Genomic DNA, 16,483 nt, shown 5'->3' on the forward strand with positions numbered 1-16,483 from the left:
TGGGATGCAGGGTAAGAGGGTAAAATGACACGCAAGTGTGATGCTAAAGGCCTGTTACGAGTTTTCAGTGCTGTTAAGTTTCAGTGAATGTTGTTGAACGCTCACGTCCGCTCATCTTGCTGCTGACTCTCTGAGCGAGCGAGGAACTCTGGGAAAGCTGCTCTCGGAAGCTTTGGCCCATGTAATAATCAATGTCATTGGCACGCAGCAGCTCTTCAAAGGCTTTGGTGGTGTCGCTCAGATGATGCGTGAGGATGTGACAGATGCTCCGCCCCTCTCTCATCCTCTGCCGCAGATGTGACAGTTCCCTCGCCTGTGCCTGAATCAGCGTGTTGTACTTCCTTTTCAAACAGGAAGAGAAAAAGGATATTGGCATATAGGTTGTGAAGCGCAGCTAAGAATAATGACGTAAATATATTCATGCTGAGATTTGGCTCTCTTGTTGTCTGACGAACATTGAACTTTCAATGACTGCATGCAGCATATTTCATCAGAATTTTTTAAGTATTAGTTTATTGTTTTTATCTCCAATGTGAATTGCACATTTGCAGGTTTGATTAGGTTTTTTCATTATTTTGTTAGAAATAATAGTATCCTTTGGTTTGTGTTTAACAAATGAAAAGGAAACAATGCCCTGAAGTCAGGGGTAAGGTTTTTTAAATGAAAGTTTTTTTTTAAATAGGCTTACACCGTGCCTACACCGGACGCGACCAGCGCAATGCGACACAACAAAAGACATTGGAAACCAATTGCATTCGCATTAGAACCAATTGTAATTTAAAATCTTGTCCACACTGGATGTGGCGCGTCATGACACGAAACCCATTAAGAACAAGCAGGTTGTCATGTCTGGTCTAGACACGGTGTAATACCACATTCAAGTTTGAAATGAGTTTGAAACAACACTAAGCATGTGACATAAAACATGCTGCCTACACCTATTGAAAACTGTGTGATAAACGTGGGGTGGACAGGTGGACTCACCCAGGCCAGGTGGCACATTTGCCCTCTTCTGGGCCGTTCTTTCCCTCCAGCTTGGAGTTTTTCATTTGGGTCTCCAGCAGGGCCACACGACTCACCAGCTCCTGAAGTTCTTTGCTGGGTTTCATCGGCCCCGTGTCAGACTGCCAGCCCTCATCTTCATCTCCAGCACTCTGAAACTCCCAGTTCACCTGCTGGATGCATGTCTGATGGTTTATTTCTGATTTGAGTGAATGGGATTGTTCTCCATTATTAATGACATCATTACTGATGTGTCAGATTGTTCAGCCCTAACAACAGAACGTTACCTTACGTGGCGCACGCTCCAGACTAGATCCATAGTCTGAGGTGGCGGAGAGCGATCGTACACGCAGCTGCAGGCCGCGAATGACTTTGTGGCAGCCAGAGAGCTGTGCACGCAGGTCCTGCACCAAACGCTTCAGAGAAGAGGGCTCGTCTACCGGAGCACCGCCGCTGTTGCCATGCCAACCGCAGCGTCTGCTCACCGCACCCGAGAGTGAGACGCATGTCTCCAACTCATCCACTTCTGCACAGGAAAACATGATGCATGAAACGCAGGCATACAGAATACATTTGGCCAAAGCTTGCAAACCCTGGGCATGTGACATGATGACATTAAAGACATTAAAGTATTCATTTAGAGCCATGATCAGACTGACTGGATCTACCAGTGCATTAAACAATTGAAATGCACACATTCCAGCCAATCAGAATAAAGTATTCAAACAGACCATGGTATAATGTAGTGTATGTAATATATATAGGGTAGGCCTATATGAACGTGTGTATTGTACCCGGGCTGCTGGTGTTCTCTCTCTCCGCTTCATTCTCACTTCGGCCACTCGTCTCATATCCCAAATCCTGAAGATCCACCTGAACTTGTTTACTGACCCTCTGAACAGCACTTTCCGCTGAAAAACAGACAATTGTATGTTTGCCAACACAGTGGTTGAAAAGTTGTGACTTGTGAGGACATTTAAAGTGGACCTTTAAAAATAAAAGTGTGTGTGCATGCGTGTGTTCTCACTGAGGAGTTCTCTGTAGTCTTTCAGTTGGTCATTGAGCGCGTGCACCGTGGCTTCTGACACCATCAGTCTCTCCTGCAGCTCGCGGCTCTCCTGATGACTCACAGCGAGGTCGTTACGGAGTTGCTCCGCCTGCTCCTGAAGCCCCGCCTCCACATGTTGCCAGAACCCAATAGCATTACTTCCTCTGTTACTCGAACAGTCACGCTTCACTTCTACATCCTAACCCATAAGAACATACACAATAAACCGCTGTCTTATAATTTGATAATAGTCACGACTGAAGAGTGCATATTGTTTTCATCAAATAAATGATTTTATGAACATTAATAAGGTCTCAGAGCTGCTTCTATTCCAAAAGAACTTGGGTTATGAAAAAAAGGTTTCCCAGCAGAGATTGATTCATGACTTCACTGCCTGAGCAACCAGTCTGATATCTCTTTCCCAAAGACAAATTCATTGACTGTCCATTACACATGTTTAAAGCACTTTTTTAAACGAAAGAGCTCAAATCTATGGACTGTAACTAGCATTGGACCGTTTCATCGGACGTGTGCGCGCCAGACCCCCAGTTAACTTCCAGTTTGTGTTTGGCTAGCGTCTAATAATATAACTATTTATATTTCATATAATTTATGTTAATATTAATTTGTATTATTAATTTAATGTATAATTATTGCATTAAATAGACAATTTGTTGAACCTGTCCTGTGGTTTTGTGGCATTAATCGAAAGCGTATGGTACATTGGTTGAGCTTGGTATTGCAGTAGAATTAGAAAATGTCAAATACAGTACACTGCATGATGTTGTAGAACAAGCAAGATCATTCTAAGAAAGCGATGTTAACGGAACTAACCGAATCTTAAACTAATCTAATATCTAATCTAATATCTGATAAAAACAACTAAATGATCTGAATGGTGTTGGGCTGATCGAGGGGCTTGCTGCAGTCTTATTATTGTACTTTTGTGTATTGTTGTAACATTGTGTACCTGAGCTGTGTGATGGGTGGTAGGTTTGTGTGACGGTAGTGTTCCGAGGTCCAGAGAATGCGGTCTGGTGCACCTCCTCTTCCACCTCCCCTCTCTCGACTTAACACGTGGGGGCCCACGCTTGCCCTGAGGGGCCCGAACATCTTCATCATCATCATCATCATCATCATATTTCTCCTCTTCCTCCTGATCACCTGTCTGGAGCTCACGCTTCTCCAACAATCCACACTTCACAGACACCTCATCAGCTGCTCCTAATCCAAATTCTGACCCAGATTCCGATTCACATCTCAACTGTGATCCAGTTTCACTCTGATCGATCGCTGCTTTCTTTTCATGCTGACTAGGAAGAGTGTTTCTACCAGAGCAACAATACCAACACACATCAGAAGCAGAATAAATGAGGAATGAAACACAACTGCACAGGTCGCATGTGACGGACGTTTGTACCTGCAGCGAGTTCGCTCGGTCCGACCCGTTACATCGACATCACATCGCTCCCCTACTTTCATATTATGGGACAATATTCTCATGTTAACCCGTCTGCTAGACATCCCAGCGTTCTGTGGGAGAAGCACAGAGAGCTTAGAAAACTTTCAGAAAATGGAAGTATCTTAGGACAAAATTATGATCATTCCGAAAAGAAATGATATCAAAATACAGAGAACCAAACTACAGCTTACATTAATGGGTCTAGTGTAAAAAAAGGTGCTGTAGTCCTGCAGTTAAACATGTGAACTGTTGAGCCAAAGATTCAATTCATGCACAGAATGTCAGATGCAGGAGAAAGATGATTTCATTGAAAGGGTTTCTAAATGATTTCCAGCTCACTTAAACAACACATACCACAGATCACAAGTCAGAGTTAGGCTGTGAAGAGATGATTTCATGTTACCTGCGAATCATTCAGACTGTGAGCTGTAAGTTTGATCTCATCATCTTCCTCATCGTCCTCCATGCTGTCTGTGAAAGCCTCGCTGCTGCTCTCCTGTTCTTCATCATCCTCATCACTGCTGGATTCTAAAGGAAACACAACAGATGGGTCATCTTTCTTTGGCTTTCTGTTTCTCCACGGTTTCTTACTAAATGTCATTTCATACATAAGAGCAGGAGTTAGTGTAACCACAGTACTGCAACAAACCAGCGCAATGACTGAATCCTCAGACTGACTCATTTATCTCAAAACTGACATTTATATATATATATATATATATATATATATATAGGCAATTATCTAAAGAATTGTGCTCTACATTAATGCACGATACACCTATGAGAGATATGAGAGACTTTAGACGGTAAAGATTCAAAATGAATCAAAGTTCAGGATTAACATCTGTCACATGTACTCAACAGTGTGCTGATAGAATGGATATCACACAGACATATATAACAGCAACATTTACAGGAATGAATGTACATATGAAAGCTCATGTACAGAGCAAATAACCTGGAATTGTTTACTGACTCTGTGTTTAGTTTTTGTTTAGTAAGGATTGTTTGAGTTCTGCTGTTTGGTGATGGAGCCGTCAGATCACGAAAAGCTATTCAAGGCTTATGAGGAGGTTTTTACTGGTCATTCATCTCAGTCTATAGTGAAGAGTGTAGGTTATGACAGAGGATGAAAAATCATAAATCATATACTAACCTGTTTTTAGTTTACTGAAAATCTGCAGTCCCATGAATCTTTATCTAATTATCTTTTCAAAAACACAAATTCTAAATGATTTCTCAAAGACAATAAGAAAGGACAAAAGTGGGTGCCAAGGAGCAAATCTGTTTACATTTATTTTTGTTTTAAATACATGAAATAGATTTTTTTTTCCATGAACAGGAATGAAACATGAATGCTGATTAATGCAGTAAAAACAGCTTCATTAAGAGCATTAAAATAAAGCCATCTTGTTGTAAGGTGACATTTGTAGTTTTTTAACATGCAGATTACTTTATCATGTACATGCACTGCTGGTGGAGACGTACAGAACAGATTTCCGTGAATGAGATGAACAAGTACAGAACACAACAGAACCATCAAACAGCCTTTACTTAAAAGATAAGGAAACAAGAGTTACACAAAACAAGCCCAACACACACACACACATGAGAAATATACAGCAATGTCTGGATCGAAGCATCAGTTATTAGTTCTTAAGGAGTTAGTATCTGCACCGACTGCCGAACTCTGCCGTGTCCCACCTCCATAATCCATCTGTGTGAGAGCGGCCCGGTCCAAAGCCAGAGCCGTCGCTCGGGTCCTCGCCAGAACGTCTTCCAGCTGTCCTCGCAGTGCCTGAAGTGAGTTTAGTTCAGTGTGTAGCGCATCATCGCTCTTCCCACCGCTGCTAGAGTTCACATTAAAACACACACACAGTTCAGATTGACTTCTGTTTCACCCCAATCACAACAGCATCTGTCGCTGTCAGTGAGCGTGAGACAGCTGTCGCTGTGTTCTGACCTGTCTCTCTGATTCTGGATCTGTCTAAGGTTCTGATAGAGCTTCGTCTCAGACCTCAGAGATTCATTCAGGATCTTCTGTTCCGACACAAGCTGCTGTAGGAAATACTAACACACACACACACACACACACACATCTTACCATACTGAACACACACTTCTACAAAATCATATCAAGCCAGTCAAAAAAACATCTGGACCTTTTAAGACCATAAAAGGATATTTCACCGGAAAATTACAATTTCCCTCAAGGCATCCTAACTGAATAGGGTTTTCTTCGTGAAGAATAATGCAGTTGGAGTTATAATACCACGTATCATTCCAAACGGTAGAATGGGAATGAATGGGTGTTGACTTTTTGAAGATGCAAAAAGTGCATCCAAAAAAACCCAGCTCTAAACGAAGAACTTTGTTTGAGTTACAGTAATGTGTTAATGTAAAAACAAATGTAGCTGTAAATTAAGCCTTAATGAACATTTTTACTGCGCAATTAGAAAATGGTCTGTGGTGGAGGAGACAGATGCATGTTTCCAAACAGGATCTAATGCTGCTAATCTTGAATTTCAGGCTGCTTAAATCAAGCGTACAGTTTTATGTTTGCTTCATTTATCTATATTCTCTTTCAGATCGGTCAGTCAGAGGCAAGAACCAGCGATCTTCTGCCCCGGGTGCCCACACAAAGCCAGGCAATCTTGAGCTGTGACCCAGTGCGCGTCTTCCACCCCAAAGCGAACATCGCACAAATAAAAAAAAACATGAAATCATGTGTTTCGTCTGTTTTCATTATTTGTCAAACAAAGCTGTTTTAAAAATGTTTTTCTTTTAATTGTACATATTAACTGTCCTAAATGATCTTAGGAATCAAATTTCATTAAAGTTTTGGGCACCAAAGCACCCGTTAACCTTGTAATTTCAGGCATTTAGATGATCATATAATTAGGCTAGAAAAGAAAATACTTTATTAATGTAATGAAAATGAGAAATCGCATTGGAATCCATTTTTACATTGTCATACTAAACGAAAAATCTATCTTTCCATTTGTCATTATTCCTTATCAGTTATCAATATGGTAAAGGACCGAGCTGAGACCTGTCGTGAGATTTGATCTTAGCAACCGCTCACGTCCATTTAGAAAAATGTCAAGTTCTGTTTGGAAACGACCATCCGCCCAGTTTTCGTTCGTACGCTAGTTTCATAAATGAGGCCCACTGTGACTGGCTGTAATGCATCATGTGACTCCTGTCATTGGCCAATCAGTGTTTGTTGGAAAGACGTCCATCAGCTTTACACAATAACACATTTACATTAGAGAATTTATTCGGAGCAATATTTCATTTTAAACACGTCACCATATGTCCAATGTGTATAGAAACTGTTATCCGTCATAAAGATTGCTCTCTTCCATTGTGTTAAACTTGCTTGTTGTTTGCTATCTTCACCGGACACGGCGCGTCAGAAGAACGCATTAGAACTCATTATAATTTTACATTTTGTCCACACTGGATGCGGCGTGGCGTGACGCGACAATCCCATAAGAAGAACAAGCCACGTCCGGTGTAGACACCATGTTAAAGTGAACTCTCTAAATATGACAAAATATTAAACGTGTCACTGGATCACAAATTCTTTTTGAAAAGAAAGACTGTGAGTTTCTTCTGCATTACCTGATAATCTGACAACCGTGAGCCGTCATGAGCAGCCGCCAGCGCACAACGCAACTCTGACACTTCCATCTACACACACACACAGAGAGAGACAAGATTAGTGTGTGCGTACAGTCTTATATCATTGGCTCCACAATGATAGTAAAAGTCTGTTTATCTACATTATGTGTAAATTGATTGTAAATCAAACTAAATTACAATTATATTAAAATGCATAAAGGTTTGTGTGACGGTTAGGGTTAGATTATAGTGTTATAACTTAAACACGTCTAAGAAGCCTTGGGAATGGACTCATATGACGTGCATGTGTGTGACACCTCAGTCTGCTCGTGTTTCTTCAGAGTCAGCTGTAATTCCTCTCTAACAGTTTGTATGTCAGGATCATCTCCGCCGCTTGAACACACAACTGCTCATCACAGAAACACACACACAGTTTCACCATGAACAGATGAATGACATCACACAAAAGACATTACTGTTGTGAAACTCACCATGTGCTTCATCTGCTGCTGTGGAGCTCAACATCACCTGATTCTGAACCTGCAGCAGCTCCTAGACACACACACACATCACAATGCAAAAAACAAAGTTCAAATTGTGTTCGCTCCAAACACCAACCACAAACATTTACGACACAAACAGTATTTACAGATAAACAACATTCTGTCAATCAAACAGTGAAAACACGTGACTGGAGACCAAAGGAAGCGTGCAATAGATTGTGATCTAATACTAAACAAACATGTGGATGAGTTGAATCTCTAGTATGTGACACAGATGACGTGATGTATATTCATGTATCACTGCATGGGATCATCTGTGTGTGTTGTTGTCACCTGTATGAAGGTGTCTTTCTCTTTAAGAAGACTCTTGAGGGTCTGTAGCTCTCTGACCGCAGGAACAGCAGCATCTCTTTCTCTCTCTCTGTTCACCTCATTCAGCTTCTGTTCCTGTGACAACAGCTGCCGGCGCAACTCCTGCACCTGAGCCGAACGCTCCGATATCACCTGACCCAACCTCACCCTATAATCCTGACAGACAGACAAACACACAGACGATAATGCGTTGTTCCAGACAGGTGTTTGTTTTGATGACGTCACTCTCAGATGCTCTAACCCTCTCAGAAAGGTTTTCAATCATTCAGTTTAATCTGAACACAGATGATTTTAAAGGAGTCTGCATTCACGTTTCAGATCATTTGTGAGTGTTGTGAGAAGGTGAGGTTGTGTCAGTACCTGAGTGTGTTGATCTCCGGTGCTGATGGTGTCTAACAGCTCTGTGATCTGTCTGTGGTGTTCCTGCAGCTGTCTGCTGTGCTGTGACATCACTTCCTGTAGCAGACGCTCTTTCACAGACAGATGAGACTGCAGCTCGTGTATGACATCAGCAGGGCCGAGCGACACCTCCTTTAACAACAGTGATCTCAGTTCCTACACAAACACACACACACACACACACACAAACATGTTGACACAACAGCACCAGACTTTTAAATATGGCATCAAATATAAGAGCAGAGTTTTGTGTCTATGTTTACCTGTGTGTGTGTGTTGTGTGTGTGTAGAGCTGTGTGCAGTTGGTGAATGATGTTGTCTCGCTCTTGTATGGCCTTCAGGTGTTTCTCATCACCCTGCTGTTTCAAGCACTTCAGGTTCTGACAGGATTCCTGAGTTCTCTCCAGATCCGAGTCTTTACTCCGCACCAGACTCTCTAAACTCTTCACACACACACACACACACACACACACACTTCAGCATGTTTCATCACAGAGAAGCAGACATTTATGGCACGTCATGAAACACACCGTGATGGTGTCGTTGTTGTTGTTCAGGATGTTGTTCAGTCTCTCCAGATCTCGATCTTTCTCACGGATTGCCAGTTGCAGTCGACGCACCTCAGCATCCTTTTCCTCCAGACAGTGAAACTTATCATCGATTGAGCCCTACACACACAAACATGCACGCGCACACACCGTAGGAATATGAATACAATCCATTGTGAAGAAATGCCATTGATCTTTCACCTACAAAACTCACTAGAAAGGAAGTCAAAACTATTCATATATGAATCCTGATTCACCATCAGCTCCAGTCACACACACACCTCTAGCGCTCGGTCTCTGTCTCTAATGCGACTCTTCAGCGTGTCCAGTAATGCGTCTCTCTTCTGTGTCTCAGAGGAGTCAGTCGAGGGATCCAGCAGATCTGAATACTCCTGTCAGTACAACCCACACATACAGTTCAACATGACGTCCCTAAAGTATGACAGAATGAATGTGTGTATCACCTGCAGCAGAGCGTGTTTGTGATGCAAGCGCTGCTGGAGTTGTGTGATGGTTTTGTCTCTGTTCGTGATCTCCAGTCGTGTGTTCATCTCAAGATCTTTCAGCTCACATGTTTTCACCTGAAGTTCAGACCGCAGCCGTGTCAGCGTCTCACGCAGCTCCTGTCAGGACAATATAAACACAAATCATCACAATAAAAACGCTTTATAAAGTGCTGATGTCAGCGGTGTCCATCTGAATAAATCACAACATCCAGAGAGAACCAGTGACTGTGACCGGCAGGGCTAAAGTATAGAGAGGCACGCGGGTGGTTTATTATCAGACCTGACTGTGTTGTTCTGTTGTCTCTCTGTGCTGTAGTGTCTCTTGCAGGTGGGCCTGCAGTCGGTCTCGAGAGCGTCTCACATCCTCCATGCGTCTCTCTGTCAGTTTGTGATCACGCTGACACGATTCCAACTGCAGCTGACAAGACAACAGAGAACTCTGTAACAACCCAACTGACTCCACTGAGCCGTCTGGAGTCTTCAGTGAGAAACACAAATCAAAGAAGAAGAACGATCACTCTCTCTCTTTGTTGTTATTGTATGTGTGTTGTTTTATGTAATGTAAGCACACACAATCATGCATTACATTTAATAGAAAGAGAAAGTGTGTGCGTGTGTGTGTGTGTACCTGCATGATGTGGCTGTGATGGGTTTCTCTGAGTTGACTCATTGTTATGTTCTGACCTTCAATAACTTGACGCAGCTCCTGAGTCTACAACCGCACACACACACAGAAGAAAACAGAAGGTAAGAATGCTGGTGTTCATTCGAGTGATTGTGGAAAACAAAAGGTTTGTATTCACCTCCGAGTCTTTAGTAGTCAAGCTGTCGGTCAGGTTCTGGAGGGTTCTCTCTTGGTTCTGTGCGGCCTGTCTGATGGACCGCAGCTCTGTGTCCATTACACACAGTTTCTCTTGCAGCTTCTTCATCCCAATAAACATAAACACCACAAATAAGAGTTCATATATTTTAGGTTCTTTCAAATCTATTCCTAACATTAGGGTTAGCTTCAGCTCCACAGATCAATGGGTCTGATTACATTCTTCATCGAATTACATTCGATTTTTTGTACGCAGGTTTCACACAGAAAATGTATGCATATGCATGCTAAGTGAATGAGAACCATTGTTTTTATTTCCTCAGACAAACATTACAACAGCTCAATCTGTTTGTAAAAATAAATAAAAATGTGAAGTAGATCCTTGACCTTGTTGGCATCCTCACTTTCATGGATCTTCATCTGCAGCGAGTGAACTTGCAGCTGCGCTTTCTGCAGTTCACTGACACACTGACCAGCAGCGCATTCGTACTGATTCAACTGCGACTGCTGCTCCTCCATCAGACTCTGAAACACACACACATACATTCATCACTAATAAACACAACAGAATTCAGAGGTCATCAGAGAGCCGGAGGGTAGATCCTCCCACTGAGTTTGTCTTCAAAACCTCTGAAGCATCTCGGCTCCATTAACCCCCATAAACGCTGTGCGTCTGTCTGCAGGGCTTTGTGACAGATCTAGGCCAACAGTGATTCCACCAACTCCATGTTAACCTATTTAAGTCATCTTTGGGTTAAACAGAGAATAATTCAGTGCTTGGTGTGAAGTGTTTGAAATGACTAACATGTGCTAAAGACAGTAGAAGATTGTGTAGATCTGACCGCACGTGCGCAGTAACACACTGGACTTAAAAGTGCTGACACTTGTTTAGTATTCTCTTTATGAACTTATTAACACACACTGAAGTGTCATCACACTCAACACTTGTGTGTTTTATAGCTCTGGACTCTGGAAGCGTTGTTGAAACTGTCGAGTCGGTCGGAATATCTGACCCCTAATTTTACAGATGTGACAAAAACACTTCTTCACCTTTGGAAACTTGCGGACACACAAGGTCATGTACTCATCGTGCCACAGCTCCTCAATCCGAGCCAATTCTGACCCTGTATCCAGTCGAATCCGCGGCAGTTCTGGTTCTACAAGCAGACAGTCAGTGTCATCAAACAGGCTTCTGAAGATCTGATCTGAGCCGTCCTGCTGAGTTCCTTCATTGAAAAACCCCGTCTTTATCAAAACAGGGAGCTTACTGCCACGAGGGCTCTGGACTGGTCTGTGAGCACATTTCAGAACTAGAGACAACGCCAGCGCAAGCTTTGTTGGACGTCCAACAGCCTCCACGTGATCCTCAGAGTCTGAGTTTGGGTCGTCTTCGCCTTTCCTGCTCATTTCTTCATCATCCTGGAGGGTCTTCTGGGCGTTCAGGGTCTTCTGCAGAGATTCCACCCATGCGGCGGAGCTCTCGCAGTCTCTCTGCGTCCTATCACCATCCGACGACTCTCGTTCCGGCACCTGTTCCTCGCCACAAGCGCTTGCCATGCGGCTGGTTGAGTAATGTGTTGATGGGTCACAGGACACGCTCCTCGCCACTTTCCTGGGCACCTTACACACGGCCTCGTAGTCCGAGTCGGCCACGCGTAACGCTCTGCAAACTCTGCACCTTCGTGAACGGAGACACAAGGAGGACGCGTCGGATGCTTGACACTGAGAAACATGGATGCACTCGGGCGTCTGGTCCACGTCGTCCGCCCACGACTCGTACATGGAGTACACCAGGTCATCCTGCAGAAGATCACGGTACTTCACATCGTCCACCGTGCGCATTACCGTCCCACCCGTCATATAGTTATTGTTTTTGCGATAAAGCACGCTGATGCACTGGCGCAGACACTCCTTCTCCTGCAGGAGTCTCTGCAGACGCTCTATGGACAGTGCCTGCACACGGGCGATAACCGTGTCAAAGCGGTACATGCGCTCCAGCATGAAAGAGCACTTGCTGCAGATGAATTCGCTGCGACCGTCTCGCTGCACGTCACAGCACAGCGCATGGGACAGGAGCACCTGCAGGTTTAGTTTGGCAGCAGGATGAAAGATCCATCGCCTCTGGTTACCACACAGCTCACGAGCACAGATGCGACACCCCTCCTTCATTTTCAATGCAGCTGAAACACCTGTCTGTGTGCACCTGACTTTTGATAGAAAATAAACCGACGCAAGTTCAAAGAGTTTTATTTCTACCAAAAGATAATCAAATACAAGTATATAGATTGAGGTGGATGATGTTACACAGATGCCAGTCCGTTATAATCCTGAAACTGCGCGAGACATTCTGATGCTCTCAAACGTCGAGACGACGCGCCGTTCGCGTTATTACACACGTCTCAGCAGAAAACGCATCCTGGTGTCGTTTGCGACGCGACGCACGAGTTCACTCCCGAGGACAGCGAGCGGTATCACTCCACTGTATCCGCCGCAGCGTCACTTTGATCGGCTACAGCGCGCTCGCGGCGCTTCCTTTTTAAACAAGAGAGATAGAGCTGCAGCGCGGCGCGAACCATCGGACGCGGGAGGGGGGGGGTCCGTCATCTTCACGCGCACTGTTTTATTAATCCGCTGACAGATATTTAATTCGCCAAAGAAAACAAGTTGACTTCACATAACATACAGCGTGCGTTTATTCATCATGCTAATGTCACATATGTGTCATGTGAATCCTGTGTGTCTCTCCACGCGCCCCTGTGCGAACAGCATTCAGTTGCGCGAGACGAGCAGGTGAAATGACGGCGTCTCTGACGTCACGACGAATTATGATGAAAATCGACAGTTCGTCCGTTTCAAATGCAATATTAATGTGAAAGATATCATCTGTGATTATATGATCTGTGACATCGTTCATTAGACTTCTTTCATTTAAATAACAGGAGATTAGTTGTATGGTGTGTGCGTGTGTTTGTGCTCTTCCTGTGAGTTGAATGTCTCTAAACTTGCGTGACTGTGCATTAGTCATTTCTTATTTGTATAGGAGTTCACAATACACATTGTGCTTTACAAAACATCAAACTGCTGTCACAGATGTGAGACTTTCATCTTCAGCTGCAGCTGATGTCCATGCAAACACAACACAAAGAGTATGTCTGTGAAACGAAAGAGACAGACACTCTCCCAGACCAGACCAGTACACAAACACAACAGTGACCACATCTGAAGTCATTCTTCATCCCATTAAACATACAGCTGAGCACACACACACACACACACACAGTAAACGCTCATTTGTGTCTCAGTGTTCGCCTCTCTGCTGCTGCTTTGCATTTTACATCTTACTGATTTACAATAAAAAAAAACAGAGAGAGCTCCTACACCAAACAAACACATTACTTATCCGCATGTGATATAAGTATATTTGACAAAATAATCATATTTTAAACAGCATAATGTCAGACAGATGTCAGTCATCCTGCCTGTTGTTGATAAACACCAGTGAGATGTGTCTCAGAAGAACAGATCAACACTGATCCAGTGTCTTTACAAATGCCATAGACATCATATATACAGATTCACACCTGAAAGAACTTTCATCGGATCTAAATCAAACACACACACACTTACCTGCATCTCTTGTTGCACACGTAGCCTTTCACGACCCAACTCCTCCTGATAAAACTAACCAAACAATGACAAATCAATGAAACTACACATTATAAAACCGAGGCTGGTTTCACAGACAAAGCTTAGCTTAAGCCCAGGACTATGCCTTAGTTAAATCAAGATATTCAACTCACTTTTATAAAACTGCCTATGACAAAATCATGACTGGTGTGCATCTTGAGACAAAAAATGCCACTGATACATTTTAGGTTATGTCAGGGTAAGTTATTTTCAGTTAAGACAACTCAAACATTCATTTTAGTCTGAGACTAGCTTTGACTAGCTTTAACCCTTGACTGTGAAACAGGGCCTGATAATTAAACATTTACATTGACATTTCGTCAACTAGCAGACGCTTTTATCCAAAACGACTTACAAAGAGTTCAGGGAGCAATAAGTGATATGTCATAAAAGAGCGATAGTACAATAGGTGCTTATACAAAGATACTAGTTTCAACAAAAGCAGTATTTTCTCTGTAGTCGAAAAGAAATGAAGGTTTTTGATGAAAACATTCCAGGATTAGTCTCCATATAGTGGACTTCAATGGACTCCAAACGGTTGAAGGTCAAAATGACAGTTTCAGTGCAGCTTCAGCAGTTTTTAAACGATACCAGATGATGAATAAGGGTCTAATCTAGCCAAACTAACTGTCAATTTAAAAAATAAATAAAACTGTATATGCTTTATAAACACTCCTACCACACTCCTACCACTGACTCGGTACTTCTGTAACTTCAATAACTGCATTAACTCATCTTCTGGACTGCAACCTATTATTAACTTGTATACTGCACCGTAACTTTAATAACCGTATTAACTCATCCACTGCACTGTTACTTCAACAACTGCATTAACTCACCTATTGCATTGCAACTTTAACAGCTAATGTCAATAATCTATGCACACTTAAATCACTTGCACTATTGTTTAGTCTAAATTATTATCTGCTCCTTTCCACCTGTACGTTAATGTTCATAGTGTTAATGTTCATAGTATATAGTCATCTGTATATATTGTTCATAGTTTATACCTACTGTAAAATATATTCATAGTCCATGCACACTGTATAATACTTTCTCAATATTGTATTCTGTATTTATTCTAACTGTATATCCTGCACTTGCTAATTGCACTTCTGGTTAGACCTAAACTACACTGTACTTGTATATGTGTAATGACAATAAAGTTGAATCTAATCTAATCTAATCTAATGCTCACCTTGCTCTGTTCTGCAAAGTTGAATGTGCAAATACTAAGTAAAACGCAGTTTACCAAAAAAAGGCGTTTGACTTAGAATTTGCACGTTCAACTTGTAAACACTCGGTACTTCCGCCTATGTCAAGCGTGACCTTTTCAACGTAAATACGTATTACATGAAATCGTGAGTATGCTCGCAGAACTGCACTGAAACTGTAATTTTGACCTTCAACTGTTTGGAGTCCATTGAAGTCTATATGGAGAATAATCCTGGAATGTTTTCATCAAAAACCTTCATTTCTTTTCGACTACAGAGAAAAATACATAAAAATCGTGGATGACAACAGGGGTGAGAAAGTTATCATGAAAATCTATGTTGAAAGCGAACTACTCCTTTAAACTAGACCTTCTCACAAACATGCACAGACACACACACGTCTAGAATATTTATCTCCGTGGGGACAGTCCATAAGCGTAAGGTTTTTTCCATGCTGTACAAACTGTATATTTTGTCCCCTTAACCTAGAGATCGTAGACAAGTTTCTGCAATTTTTGCCTCAATTTTGGTCCCCACTGTTACACGAGTCCCCATGAGTGTGCTTTCAGATTTAGGTCCCCACCGGGATGTAAAAACAAGACCACATACACACACATATTTCCAAGGTCATGGGCTTCAGGGGTTATTTGTAGCCTATAAATTGTTTGTGATAAAACCATCTGACAGACAACACATACAGACCTGAGTATCTCTCTCTTTCTGCAGCAGAGAGTTAGACAGCAGCTGCAGCTGATCTTCCATCTGTCTCACTCTCTCTCTCAGGTCTTTCCTCTCCTCCGTCAGTTCTTGGATAACTCGCTCTTTACAGCACAAAGCAGCGGTCAACTCCTCGATCCTGCACACACACAATTCAATTACACTTGATTTATATAACGCTTTTACAATGTTTCAGCTTTACAGGTAAAAGAAGACACAAGAGAGGAAAAGGAAGTGTAAAGAGTACAAACAGAGAAGAATACAGTACCGTACATGTTATTATTGAGAGAAAAGGGCCATTTTAATGTAATTTACAGAAGATAATCTAATCTCCTGGTGAGAAAGCCAACACGGCAACTGTAGAAAGGAACCAAAACTACACACAAACACACACACACACACACACACACGCACACACACACACACACACACACAGGTTTATGTCTTGAGGACGTTCTAGAGACTTCTATTGTTTGTTTTTATACACATCTAGTTCTGAACACTGTAATCTAACACTGACACACACACACCCTAAAAGAACATAAACTTTACTTTATGTCTTTATAGGTTATTTTTAA

The 16,483-nt window shown here is 42.4% G+C and overlaps 2 protein-coding genes across 2 annotated transcripts in view; both read right to left on the reverse strand.

The window, feature by feature from the left end:
- The window catches only part of LOC306892457 (myomegalin), a 22,657-nt gene extending 10,144 nt beyond the window's left edge, over positions 1–12,513 (reverse strand). Inside the window, exons 1-24 of the mRNA XM_079453583.1 lie at positions 11,338–12,513; positions 10,675–10,812; positions 10,271–10,390; positions 10,096–10,179; positions 9,748–9,945; positions 9,426–9,584; positions 9,243–9,353; positions 8,944–9,081; positions 8,677–8,856; positions 8,375–8,569; positions 7,976–8,170; positions 7,631–7,691; positions 7,457–7,545; positions 7,140–7,208; positions 5,476–5,582; positions 5,190–5,362; positions 3,916–4,040; positions 3,471–3,583; positions 3,215–3,378; positions 2,030–2,242; positions 1,797–1,913; positions 1,290–1,528; positions 985–1,172; positions 106–341 (exon numbers count right to left, since the gene is read on the reverse strand). Of these exons, the coding sequence (XP_079309709.1) occupies positions 106–341; positions 985–1,172; positions 1,290–1,528; positions 1,797–1,913; positions 2,030–2,242; positions 3,215–3,378; positions 3,471–3,583; positions 3,916–4,040; positions 5,190–5,362; positions 5,476–5,582; positions 7,140–7,208; positions 7,457–7,545; positions 7,631–7,691; positions 7,976–8,170; positions 8,375–8,569; positions 8,677–8,856; positions 8,944–9,081; positions 9,243–9,353; positions 9,426–9,584; positions 9,748–9,945; positions 10,096–10,179; positions 10,271–10,390; positions 10,675–10,812; positions 11,338–12,456 (4,531 nt within the window). The 5' untranslated portion in view covers positions 12,457–12,513. The remainder of the gene's footprint in view (positions 1–105; positions 342–984; positions 1,173–1,289; positions 1,529–1,796; positions 1,914–2,029; positions 2,243–3,214; positions 3,379–3,470; positions 3,584–3,915; positions 4,041–5,189; positions 5,363–5,475; positions 5,583–7,139; positions 7,209–7,456; positions 7,546–7,630; positions 7,692–7,975; positions 8,171–8,374; positions 8,570–8,676; positions 8,857–8,943; positions 9,082–9,242; positions 9,354–9,425; positions 9,585–9,747; positions 9,946–10,095; positions 10,180–10,270; positions 10,391–10,674; positions 10,813–11,337) is intronic.
- An 858-nt stretch (positions 12,514–13,371) lies between these two features.
- The window catches only part of LOC306892458 (myomegalin-like), a gene marked incomplete at both ends in the record, with an annotated part of 9,731 nt that continues 6,619 nt past the window's right edge, over positions 13,372–16,483 (reverse strand). The window contains 3 exons of the mRNA XM_079453584.1: positions 13,372–13,404; positions 13,915–13,968; positions 15,891–16,044. Of these exons, the coding sequence (XP_079309710.1) occupies positions 13,372–13,404; positions 13,915–13,968; positions 15,891–16,044 (241 nt within the window). The remainder of the gene's footprint in view (positions 13,405–13,914; positions 13,969–15,890; positions 16,045–16,483) is intronic.

Source organism: Barbatula barbatula, assembly GCF_947034865.1.
Source record: "Barbatula barbatula genome assembly, chromosome: 3".
In the NCBI taxonomy this organism is placed as follows: domain Eukaryota; kingdom Metazoa; phylum Chordata; class Actinopteri; order Cypriniformes; family Nemacheilidae; genus Barbatula; species Barbatula barbatula.